This window comes from Apodemus sylvaticus, chromosome 21, assembly GCF_947179515.1.
Source record: "Apodemus sylvaticus chromosome 21, mApoSyl1.1, whole genome shotgun sequence".
Lineage (NCBI taxonomy): Eukaryota > Metazoa > Chordata > Mammalia > Rodentia > Muridae > Apodemus > Apodemus sylvaticus.
In genome coordinates, this window is record NC_067492.1 from 53,471,462 (window position 1) to 53,486,059 (window position 14,598).

Below are 14,598 nucleotides of genomic sequence, written 5' to 3' on the forward strand. Positions count from 1 at the left end.
ACAGTGATGTTTGCCTTGTAGACAAGAGTCATTCCTGAACGGGACAGGGACAGGGATGTCACATGCTGTAAAAGTGGAGCGAGGTGCCTTCATCTGATCAGTCTGCAAACATCCCTCGCACCCTGTTGTTCTCACCTGAGGGCTCAGATTGCCACTGTTTGGCAGACTGGAAGACAGTTCTCCTAATAGAATGTGGTTCAGCACGCTGAAAGACAGTTTGTGCTGTCAGTCTGCCTGGGAAAGGATTAGAGGCAAAGTAAATGAGCTTCCGTATTGTGGTAAAGCCACCCCAGGCTGCTTTTAAAGTAAGACCTCTGCCCTCAGGCTCCTCAAGCCTGCTTCTCATCCACAGCCCTTTCCCTGGAAGGAGGAGGTCAGGAGGGGCTGGTCCCAGACCCTTCAGGGCCTCTTTGCTGTGTTAGGCACTGCCCAGGTGTCGATGAGTGACACCGGAGGAATGGTCATCTAGACATCCTTGGCCTCATGAAGCCAGGAAACCCAGCTGTATGTGTCCGCTCACTGCCTGCTCTGCCCCAGGAGCTGCAGGCTTGGGCTCTTGTAGCTGAGCTCACACTGGTAGCTGTCCTGAAGGTCTGTCACTTTTATTTTTGCTGAAGACAATTAAAGAAGCCAATTAAGGGTTAAGGTTGAGGAGGTTTGTGTACTTACAAACAGTCCATCCTGGTGGCATAAAACACCAGGCGGTGGGGCTCCTCTTAGGTTCAGGCGGTGGGGGCCCCTCTTAGGTTCAGGCAGTGGGGGCCCCTCTTAGGTTCAGGCGGTGGGGGCCCCTCTTAGGTTCAGGCGGTGGGGGCCCCTCTTAGGTTCAGGCGGTGGGGGCCCCTCTTAGGTTCAGGCGGTGGGGGCCCCTCTTAGGTTCAGGCGGTGGGGGCCCTTCTTAGGTTCAGGCGGTGGGGGCCCCTCTTAGGTTCAGGCGGTGGGAGCCCCTCATGGGTTCATTATATCCCCCATCAGAAAGAAAGGATAGGAGAAGAAGTAAGGCAGACCATAAAAACCTCAAGAGCCAGGATCAGCAGTCTGTTTCCTTCAGCAAGGTTTCCCCTCTTAAAGGTTCCATAACCTTTCAAGACAGCTTCAAACACACAAACTCATTTTCAGGAGAAGGAACTTCACATACAAGCCATAGAAACGGTCACCTCCTCTTTCTGATCTTGTGTGTAGTCCGGGCTAGCTTGAACTCCCTGTGTACGTAGCTCAGACTGGATATCTCCCTGAATGCTCAGCCTCCACGCACCTGGACCTGATGGAGCTGTGCACCCCCACACCCCGCCAACTCCCCCTCAGCTTTGGAGAGTGGTAGCTCGGGACCCAAATGTGTGCTCGTGTGCAGAGGAGAACTGGAGTTGAGCTTTCTAAGCACAGGAAGAGGCAGTCCACCTTTCAACGGGAACTCCATTCTAAAAAGAATCGAAGCTGTGTTCTAACCCTAGGCTTTGGCTTGCTTTGCCTCTAAGTTGGCCTATTGTTTGGACTGAATTTCTACAGTTGCGTGTTTGTGCAGAAGGACTATTGGCAAGTGACAGCTTTAAAAAAAAAAAAAAACACAAGCAATATTCTAGAATTCGTGTGGAGGACAGGACACGACTTTGCAAGGAGGTGCAGCCCAGGGAGAGGAGGACCTGCTCAGCCTAGTGCGCCCTACTTTCTCTGCTGTTTCTCTCAACTGGCCTTCTTGTTACACGATGCTACCAGCGTCCACACGCACGCCGGGTCGGGTGTCTTCCAGGCACCTCTATCCAGTCCGTCACTTCTGATGCCCACTGCACTGATCTAGCTTTTCCGATCTCTTTTCTTTCCTTTTCTCTTTCTTTGTTTTTTTTTTTTTTTTTTTGAGACAAGGTTTCTCTGTGTAGCCCTGGCTGGCCTGTCACTCTGTAGACCAGGCTGGCCTGGAACTCAGAAATCCGCCTGCCTCTGCTGGGACTAAAGGCGTGCACCACCACTGCCTGACTGATCTCTTTTCTAAGACACACTTAGCCTTATCTCTGAATCCAGTCGGGAATCAGATTTATTTTCCGCACTCACTTTTCAAGACCAGCATCCCGAGAGCTAGCGTGCTCAGGGCCCAGGATTTGTCTTGGGCATCATTTTGGGAGGAATTGTAGTTTTTCTGAGATGGTTTTCTGAGACCAAGTTCTCTTCCAACCCTGGCCTTTGTGTGCCTCTGCGCCTCAGATTTAGGAATGGGAACTGTGTGGGTTCAGGACACCTGGAGCTTTTGCTGGCTGGGGTTGTGGACCTCCATTTGCTGCTGTGGCAGCATTAGGCAATTGTTATGACCCGTCACCAGGAAAATCAAGGCTGAGTTAGTGCTGTTCCCACACAACTGCTTCCTCTGCAAGTCACCTGGGGGAGTCAATATTTAATAAGTTCTTTGGGCAGAAAGGGCAGCACTCTGCCTGGTGCCATTCCAGTGTGTTTATGGGAGAAACTGGAAACATCACGTACCTGAGAAGGCCAGCTGAGGGAAACAGCTGCTTTTGGAAGCTGTTTTCTGCATTTTTCCATTTTCTACACAAGCTGATAATATGTACAGTGGGTAATAAACATAGTATGTAAGATAGCATAAATCATACGCCTCATTTGGGACCTGCGCCTTAGTTGTGGTTCATCTTCATCCCCAGCGGTTACTGCAGACCCCCGCCCAGTGCTAGCCCTTCAGTGTTCACGGGAAAGTGGGAACTCCTTCATGTCTGCAATATTGATAAGTTGGACCATAATGTCCCTTTTATTATACACTTGGCGAGAAGGAAGGCTTAGGTGATTAGAGCAGCAGGGACAGGCTCTGATGGCTGTCTGCTGCTCTGGGCTGTCCTGACCTTGTTACTGGCTTGGATCAGGGATCCTCGTAGGCCAAGCATCCGTTGTGGCTACATAAAAGGTGCTTGTTTCCCGGGCAGTCTGACTGGTGATTTTCTTTTCTTTGCTCTTCATGGGGTATAATCCGTGTGTTAGTCAGCTCACTGTTACTATAATAAACGCCTGTGGTAAACCTGCTTACATGAAGAGAAGGTTTGCATGGTTCACAGTTTGAGAGTCTTAGATCATGTCTGATTGGTCCCCTTTGTTTTTAGGCTTGGGGAGGTGGCAGTAATAGGGCACATGAGGTAAAGATAGCTGTTACCTTTTGGCTGCCAAGGAGACAGGAAGGACGGGGTTGAGGTCCCAGTGCCCCCTTTAAGGACCAAGTAAACATTCCAGAAGGTTGCACTTCTTAAGGTTTCTGCCACTTTTCAGTAGTGCCATTAGCTGGGAACCAGGCTGGGAACCGCTGGGTCTTTGGGAACATTCGATATCTACACCATAACAGCTCTGAGTCTGTGTCTTGTTTTGTTGTTTTCTCAAATGAAACAAAAAGCAAATCCACAGGTGCAAACCTTCAAAAGTATCCTCACGTGCCCAGGCTGAATTGAACATGTAATTTTGAAAATAATATGACTAAGTTATTTCTTTCTTCTCAGTTTGTTTGAACTCCAATGCCTTCTCCCTTTAGGTGACAGTCCCAGCCCTCTCAAGGAGGATCCCCCCAGTAGTAGTCAGGACTCGCTGTCCACCCCATCTCCCACGACGTCAGCTGCCCATGGGCCTCCTGGATCAGACAGAAACCACCTAGCAGCAGATGGAGGGAACTGTGGAGACACCACCGCCACTACGTAAGTCGCTGTGCTCTGGTGTGGTGGTGAAGGAAGGAAAGCCATCACCGTTTGGCCAGCAACCACTCAAGCCATTAAATCCCAGGACACGATCTCATTGGCCAGCTACCCAAGGGAGGTGGCAAAGCAAAATCTTTGTTGAACATGCCTGTTTCCTACCCGGAAAGGGACGGGCATGGCTTCCAGAGTTCAGGTCGTGGTAGTTTGGGGCCATGAGAAGGAAGCGTCCAACCCCTTCTCAACAGAGCTCCATACTGGTTCTGCAAACACAGAAGGGGAATGTTTGCACTTCCATGGGCTGTCTCTGGAGACTGACCTAGAGCAGTGGTTCAGGTAGGTGAGTCTTTGGTTGTTGTTAGGTTCGTGTTCTGTTTGACTTCATAGCTTCTTGACTAATGGGGACTTGGTACCTGTGACTTTACCTCCTTGTGTGAACCATCAGCCAAGCTCGTGCACACCATCAGCTCAGATCTACTGGAGCATGTGAGACTAATGCAAACAGAAAACCTTAAGTTTGTTTGACTACATGGGGTTTTCTCTTACAGTGCGGATAGAGCCTGAGGAATCATTGTAGGACCGGGAGATACTGAACCTGCGGAGAACATCTGAGGGCTCCGAGGAGACAAAACAGATTTATGAATAATCATAAGACCTTACTTGATTAGTCAATCAAATTACATCCAAAATATATTTATAATTCACCCAGAAAGCATTAAAAAAATTTAAACTAAAAATCTCTTAAAATAGATTATAGATAATGATGTCATCCGACCCTAGCTGGGCATTCTTGGGACTTTAAATGGATTGGAAAGCATTCTTCACATTACTTGGCTTTTTATAGCTTCAGCTGGACTCATATGAAATCATTATGATCTTATTAAGTATTAAGAGAGGCTGGGAGGAATTTGGCATGCTGAAATTTTGGGATGACCTCTAGATGTTGAAAAGCTGACCTGAAATCAGAGTGAAACTCCCAAGTTTGCATATTCATTCTCTATAGGAGTGTGTGTGTGTGAGTGTGTGTATGTGTGTGTGTGTGTGTGTGTGTGTATGGATGTGTGCAGAAGTGTGTGTGTATACCCCACCCAAGTTTGTTTTAATTTTCTGTGCTGAAGATGATGTATTGTGAACTTACATCATGGGTACTGAAATATGTTTGTCACCTTTAACTGTGTATCAGCAATATAAGTCCCTTTGATATTGCTGTGGTATCCAGCACAGAGTCCTGGTGGCACTAGGGTTGACATCAGTCTGTGTGCTTTTGAGTGAAGTCTGGATCTGTAGTTCCTTCAATAAATGCAGATCCGAGTCAGTGGGGTAAAGTTTAGTTAGTCATCACTCTTCCCTCATGGTTCTGCAGGAATGTGACATTGCAAGGCCTGGGGTAGCCACTGCTCAACTCAACACGCTCAGGCCCAACATAGGAGGAGCATGATGGGCTTCCTCATAAATCAAATGAGGAGCCAGTTCCCCAGCTTCCTAATCATACACATGTGAAAACGTCATGGGAAGCACTTCAGCCTTGAGAGCTGACATGGGAGGGTGGAGAGCGGTGGGAGCGAGCAGAGAAGCCTTGTCACTGAAGCGCACCTTACCCAGGGTCTTGAGCTGCTCTTCTTCCTACGTTGTACATTAAATAGATGTGTACGAGAGTCCTTCCAGCGTCTGTGAGAAAGGACTTGCTTGGGCTGGGAAGATGGCTCCATTATTAAAATATTACCTGCTGTGCAAGCCTGAGGACGTGAGTTCAGTCCCCAGAAGACTCCACGCAAGAAAGCTGGGAGCTGCGTACACACACAGACAGGAGCTGCACACACAGACAGGAGCTGCACACACAGACAGGAGCTGCACACACAGGCAGGAGCTGCACACATACACACACAGACAGGAGCTGCACACACAGACAGGAGCTGCACACACAGACAGACAGGAGCTGCACACACACATACAGACAGGAGCTGCACACACACACAGACAGGAGCTGCACTCACAGACAGACAGGAGCTGCACACACACACAGACAGGAGCTGCACACACACAGACAGGAGCTGCACACACACACAGACAGGAGCTGCACACACAGACAGACAGGAGCTGCACACACACACACAGACAGGAGCTGCACACACACACAGACAGGAGCTGCACTCACAGACAGACAGGAGCTGCACACACACACAGACAGGAGCTGCACACACACAGACAGGAGCTGCACACACACACAGACAGGAGCTGCACACACAGACAGACAGGAGCTGCACACACAGACAGACAGGAGCTGCACACACACACACAGACAGGAGCTGCACACACACACAGACAGGAGCTGCACTCACAGACAGACAGGAGCTGCACACACACACAGACAGGAGCTGCACACACAGACAGGAGCTGCACACACAGAGACAGGAGCTGCACACACAGACAGGAGCTGCACACACAGACAGGAGCTGCACACACACACAGACAGGAGCTGCACACACAGACAGGAGCTGCACACACAGACAGGAGCTGCACACACAGACAGGAGCTGCACACACAGACAGGAGCTGCACACACACACACACAGACAGGAGCTGCACACACAGACAGGAGCTGCACACACAGACAGGAGCTGCACACACAGACAGGAGCTGCACACACACACACACAGACAGGAGCTGCACACACAGACAGGAGCTGCACACACAGACAGACAGGAGCTGCACACACACAGAGACAGGAGCTGCACTCACAGACAGACAGGAGCTGCACACACACACAGACAGGAGCTGCACACACAGACAGGAGCTGCACACACAGAGACAGGAGCTGCACACACAGACAGACAGGAGCTGCACACACAGACAGACAGGAGCTGCACACACAGACAGACAGGAGCTGCACACACAGACAGGAGCTGCACACACACACACACACACAGGAGCTGCACACACACACACAGACAGGAGCTGTGCACACACACACAGACAGGAGCTGCACACACACACACAGACAGGAGCTGCACACACAGACAGGAGCTGCACACACACACAGACAGGAGCTGTGTACACACACACAGACAGGAGCTGCACACATACACACAGACAGGAGCTGCACACACAGACAGGAGCTGCACACACACACAGACAGGAGCTGCACACACACACAGACAGGAGCTGCACACACACAGACAGACAGGAGCTGCACACACACACAGACAGGAGCTGCACACACACACAGACAGGAGCTGCACACACACACAGACAGGAGCTGCACACACACACAGACAGGAGCTGCACACACACAGACAGACAGGAGCTGCACACACACACACAGACAGGAGCTGCACACACACACAGACAGACAGGAGCTGCACACACACACAGACAGACAGGAGCTGCACACACACACACACAGACAGGAGCTGCACACACACACAGACAGGAGCTGCACACACACACACAGACAGGAGCTGCACAAACAGACAGGAGCTGCACACACACACAGACAGGAGCTGTGTACACACACACAGACAGGAGCTGCACACATACACACAGACAGGAGCTGCACACACAGACAGGAGCTGCACACACAGACAGACAGGAGCTGTGCACATACACACAGACAGGAGCTGCGCACACACAGACAGGAGCTGCACACACACACACAGACAGGAGCTGCACACATACACACAGACAGGAGCTGCACACACACACAGACAGGAGCTGCACACACACACACACACACACAGACAGGAGCTGCACACACAGACAGGAGCTGCGCACACAGACAGGAGCTGCACACACACACACAGACAGGAGCTGCACACACACACACAGACAGGAGCTGTGCACACACAGACAGGAGCTGCACACACACACACAGACAGGAGCTGCACACACACAGACAGGAGCTGCACACACAGACAGACAGGAGCTGTGCACACACAGACAGGAGCTGCACACACACACACAGACAGGAGCTGCACACACACAGACAGACAGGAGCTGCACACACACACACAGACAGGAGCTGCACAAACACAGACAGACAGGAGCTGCACACACACACAGACAGGAGCTGCACACACACACAGACAGGAGCTGCACACACACACACAGACAGGAGCTGCACACACACACACAGACAGGAGCTGCACACACAGACAGACAGGAGCTGCACACAGACACACAGACAGGAGCTGCACACACAGACAGACAGGAGCTGCACACACACACAGACAGGAGCTGCACACACACAGACAGGAGCTGCACACACACACACACAGACAGGAGCTGCACACACACACACAGACAGGAGCTGCACACACAGACACAGACAGGAGCTGCGCACACACACACAGACAGGAGCTGCACACACACACAGACAGGAGCTGCACACACACACACAGACAGGAGCTGCACACACACAGACAGGAGCTGCGCACACAGACAGGAGCTGCACACACAGACACAGACAGGAACTGCGCGCACACACACACAGACAGGAGCTGCACACACACACACAGACAGGAGCTGCACACACACACAGACAGGAGCTGCACACACACACACAGACAGGAGCTGCACACACACACACAGACAGGAGGTGCACACACACACACAGACAGGAGCTGCACACACACAGACAGGAGCTGCACACACAGACACAGAAAGGAGCTGCGCACACAGACAGGAGCTGCACACACAGACAGACAGGAGCTGCACACACACACAGACAGGAGCTGCACACACACACAGACAGGAGCTGCACACACACACACAGACAGGAGCTGCACACATACACACAGACAGGAGCTGCACACACAGACAGACAGGAGCTGTGCACACAGACAGACAGGAGCTGCACACAGACACACAGACAGGAGCTGCACACACAGACAGACAGGAGCTGCACACACACACACACACACACACAGACAGACAGGAGCTGCACACACACACAGACAGGAGCTGCACACACACACACAGACAGGAGCTGCACACACACACACAGACAGGAGCTGCGCACACAGACAGACAGGAGCTGCACACACACACACACAGACAGGAGCTGCACACACACACACACAGACAGGAGCTGCGCACACAGACAGACAGGAGCTGCACACACACAGACAGGAGCTGCACACACACACACACAGACAGGAGCTGCACACACACACACAGACAGGAGCTGCACACACACACACAGACAGGAGCTGCACACATACACACAGACAGGAGCTGCACACACAGACAGACAGGAGCTGCACACACACAGACAGGAGCTGCACACACACACACACACACACAGACAGGAGCTGCACACACACACACAGACAGGAGCTGCATACACACACAGACAGGAGCTGCACACACACACACAGACAGGAGCTGCACACACACACACAGACAGGAGGTGCACACACACACACAGACAGGAGCTGCACACACACAGACAGGAGCTGCACACACAGACACAGAAAGGAGCTGCGCACACAGACAGGAGCTGCACACACAGACAGACAGGAGCTGCACACACACACAGACAGGAGCTGCACACACACACAGACAGGAGCTGCACACACACACACAGACAGGAGCTGCACACATACACACAGACAGGAGCTGCACACACAGACAGACAGGAGCTGTGCACACAGACAGACAGGAGCTGCACACAGACACACAGACAGGAGCTGCACACACAGACAGACAGGAGCTGCACACACACACAGACAGGAGCTGCACACACAGACAGGAGCTGCACACACAGACAGGAGCTGCACACACACACAGACAGGAGCTGCACACACACACAGACAGGAGCTGCACACAGACACAGACAGGAGCTGCACACAAACACACAGACAGGAGCTGCACACACACACAGACAGGAGCTGCACACACACACACAGACAGGAGCTGCACACACACACACAGACAGGAGCTGCACACACACACAGACAGGAGCTGCACACACACACAGACAGACAGGAGCTGCACACACAGACAGACAGGAGCTGCGCACACACAGACAGGAGCTGCACACACACACAGACAGACAGGAGCTGCACACACAGACAGACAGGAGCTGTGCACACAGACAGGAGCTGTGCACACAGACAGACAGGAGCTGCACACACACACACAGACAGGAGCTGCACACACACACACAGACAGGAGCTGCACACACAGACAGACAGGAGCTGCACACACAGACAGGAGCTGCACACACACACACAGACAGGAGCTGTGCACACAGACAGACAGGAGCTGCACACACAGACAGGAGCTGCACACACACACACAGACAGGAGCTGCGCACACACACACAGACAGGAGCTGAACACACACAGACAGACAGGAGCTGCACACACACACACAGACAGGAGCTGCACACACACAGACAGACAGGAGCTGCACACACACACAGACAGACAGGAGCTGCACACACACACACAGACAGACAGGAGCTGCACACACACACACAGACAGGAGCTGCACACACACACACAGACAGGAGCTGCACACACACACACAGACAGGAGCTGCACACACACACACAGACAGGAGCTGCACACACAGACAGGAGCTGCACACACACACAGACAGGAGCTGCACACACACACACAGACAGGAGCTGCACACACAGACAGACAGGAGCTGCGCACACACACACACACAGACAGGAGCTGCACACACAGACAGGAGCTGCACACACACACACAGACAGGAGCTGCACACATACACACAGACAGGAGCTGCACACACACACAGACAGGAGCTGCACACACACACACAGACAGGAGCTGCACACACAGACAGACAGGAGCTGTGCACACAGACAGACAGGAGCTGCACACACAGACAGGAGCTGCACACACACAGACAGACAGGAGCTGCACACACACACACAGACAGGAGCTGCACACACACAGACAGACAGGAGCTGCACACACACACAGACAGACAGGAGCTGCACACACACACACAGACAGACAGGAGCTGCACACACACACACAGACAGGAGCTGCACACACACACACAGACAGGAGCTGCACACACACAGACAGACAGGAGCTGCACACACACACACAGACAGGAGCTGCACACACAGACAGGAGCTGCACACACACACAGACAGGAGCTGCACACACACACACAGACAGGAGCTGCACACACAGACAGACAGGAGCTGCGCACACACACACACACAGACAGGAGCTGCACACACAGACAGGAGCTGCACACACACACACAGACAGGAGCTGCACACATACACACAGACAGGAGCTGCACACACACACAGACAGGAGCTGCACACACACACACAGACAGGAGCTGCACACACAGACAGACAGGAGCTGTGCACACAGAAAGACAGGAGCTGCACACACAGACAGGAGCTGCACACACACAGACAGACAGGAGCTGCACACACACACACAGACAGGAGCTGCACACACACAGACAGACAGGAGCTGCACACACACAGACAGACAGGAGCTGCACACACAGACAGACAGGAGCTGCACACACACACAGACAGGAGCTGCACACATACACACAGACAGGAGCTGCACACACACACACAGACAGGAGCTGCACACACACACACAGACAGGAGCTGCACACACAGAGACAGACAGGAGCTGCACACACAGACAGACAGGAGCTGCGCACACACACAGAAAGGAGCTGTGCACACACACACAGACAGGAGCTGTGCACACAGACAGACAGGAGCTGCACACACAGACAGGAGCTGCACACATACACAGACAGGAGCTGCACACATACACACAGACAGGAGCTGCACACACACACACAGACAGGAGCTGCACACACACACACAGACAGGAGCTGCACACACACAGACAGGAGCTGCACACACACAGACAGGAGCTGCACACACAGACAGACAGGAGCTGCACACACAGACAGACAGGAGCTGTGCACACAGACAGACAGGAGCTGCACACACACAGACAGGAGCTGCACACACACAGACAGACAGGAGCTGCACACACACAGACAGACAGGAGCTGCACACACACACAGACAGGAGCTGCACACACACACAGACAGGAGCTGCACACAGACAGACAGGAGCTGCACACACACACAGACAGGAGCTGCACACACACAGACAGACAGGAGCTGCACACACACACAGACAGGAGCTGCACACACAGACAGGAGCTGCACACACACACACACAGACAGGAGCTGCGCACACACACACAGACAGGAGCTGCGCACACACACACACAGACAGGAGCTGCGCACACAGACAGGAGCTGCACACACACACAGACAGGAGCTGCGCACACACACACAGACAGGAGCTGCGCACACACACACACAGACAGGAGCTGCACACACAGACAGGAGCTGCACACACACACACAGACAGGAGCTTCACACACAGACAGGAGCTGCACACACACACAGACAGGAGCTGCGCACACACACACAGACAGGAGCTGCGCACACAGACAGACAGGAGCTGCACACACACACACAGACAGGAGCTGCACACACGCACACAGACAGGAGCTGCGCACACACACACAGACAGGAGCTGCACACACACACACAGACAGGAGCTGCACACACACACAGACAGGAGCTGCACACACACACACAGACAGGAGCTGCACACACACACAGACAGGAGCTGCACACACACACACAGACAGGAGCTGCACACACAGACAGGAGCTGTGCACACAGACAGGAGTTGTGCACACAGACAGACAGGAGCTGCACACACACACACAGACAGGAGCTGCACACACAGACAGACAGGAGCTGCACACACACAGACAGACAGGAGCTGCACACAGACACACAGACAGGAGCTGCACACACACACACAGACAGGAGCTGCACACACACAGACAGGAGCTGCGCACACACAGACAGGAGCTGCACACACACACACAGACAGGAGCTGCACACACAGACAGGAGCTACACACACAGACAGACAGGAGCTGCACACACACACACAGACAGGAGCTGCACACACACAGACAGACAGGAGCTGCACACACACACACACAGACAGGAGCTGCACACACAGACAGACAGGAGCTGCACACACACAGACAGGAGCTGCGCACACACAGACAGGAGCTGCACACACACACACAGACAGGAGCTGCACACACACAGACAGGAGCTGCACACACACACAGACAGGAGCTGCACACACACACACAGACAGGAGCTGCACACACACACACAGACAGGAGCTGCACACACACAGACAGGAGCTGCGCACACACAGACAGGAGCTGCACACACAGACAGGAGCTGCACACACAGACAGACAGGAGCTGCACACACACACACAGACAGGAGCTGCACACACACAGACAGACAGGAGCTGCACACACACACACACAGACAGGAGCTGCACACACACACACAGACAGGAGCTGCACACACACACAGACAGGAGCTGCACACACAGACAGACAGGAGCTGCACACACAGACAGACAGGAGCTGTGCACACACAGACAGGAGCTGCACACACACACAGACAGGAGCTGCACACACACACAGACAGGAGCTGCACACACACACACAGACAGGAGCTGCACACACACACACACAGACAGGAGCTGCACACACACACACAGACAGGAGCTGCACACACAGACACAGACAGGAGCTGCGCACACACACACAGACAGGAGCTGCACACACACAGACAGACAGGAGCTGCACACACACACACAGACAGGAGCTGCACACACACACAGACAGGAGCTGTACACACAGACAGGAGCTGCACACACAGACAGACAGGAGCTGCGCACACAGACAGGAGCTGCTCACACAGACACAGACAGGAACTGCGCACACACACACAGACAGGAGCTGCACACACACACACAGACAGGAGCTGCACACACACACAGACAGGAGCTGCACACACACACAGACAGGAGCTGCACACACACAGACAGGAGCTGCGCACACAGACAGGAGCTGCACACACACACACAGACAGGAGCTGGGCACACACACACAGACAGGAGCTGCACACACAGACAGGAGCTGCACACACACACACAGACAGGAGCTGCACACACACACACAGACAGGAGCTGCACACACAGACACAGACAGGAGCTGCGCACACAGACAGGAGCTGCACACACACACACAGACAGGAGCTGCACACACAGACACAGACAGGAGCTGCGCACACAGACAGGAGCTGCACACACAGACAGACAGGAGCTGCACACACACACACAGACAGGAGCTGCACACACACACACACACACACACAGACAGACAGGAGCTGCACACACACACAGACAGGAGCTGCACACACACACACAGACAGGAGCTGCACACACAGACAGACAGGAGCTGCGCACACACACAGAAAGGAGCTGTGCACACACACACAGACAGGAGCTGCACACACACACACACAGACAGGAGCTGCACACACAGACAGGAGCTGCACACATACACAGACAGGAGCTGCACACATACACACAGACAGGAGCTGCACACACACACACAGACAGGAGCTGCACACACACACACAGACAGGAGCTGCACACACACAGACAGGAGCTGCACACACACAGACAGGAGCTGCACACACAGACAGACAGGAGCTGCACACACAGACAGACAGGAGCTGTGCACACAGACAGACAGGAGCTGCACACACACAGACAGGAGCTGCACACACACAGACAGACAGGAGCTGCACACACACAGACAGACAGGAGCTGCACACACACACAGACAGGAGCTGCACACACACACAGACAGGAGCTGCACACAGACAGACAGGAGCTGCACACACACACACAGACAGGAGCTGCACACACACAGACAGACAGGAGCTGCACACACACACAGACAGGAGCTGCACACACAGACAGGAGCTGCACACACA

At 53.5% G+C, this 14,598-nt stretch overlaps 1 protein-coding gene across 4 annotated transcripts in view; it reads left to right on the top strand.

The window, feature by feature from the left end:
- Positions 1–14,598, top strand: part of Arhgap10 (Rho GTPase activating protein 10) — a 284,292-nt gene that overhangs the window by 222,315 nt on the left and 47,379 nt on the right. For all 4 annotated transcript variants that reach the window (XM_052166588.1, XM_052166589.1, XM_052166591.1 and 1 more), the window contains one exon: positions 3,515–3,674. In XM_052166588.1, the coding sequence (XP_052022548.1) occupies positions 3,515–3,674 (160 nt within the window). The remainder of the gene's footprint in view (positions 1–3,514; positions 3,675–14,598) is intronic.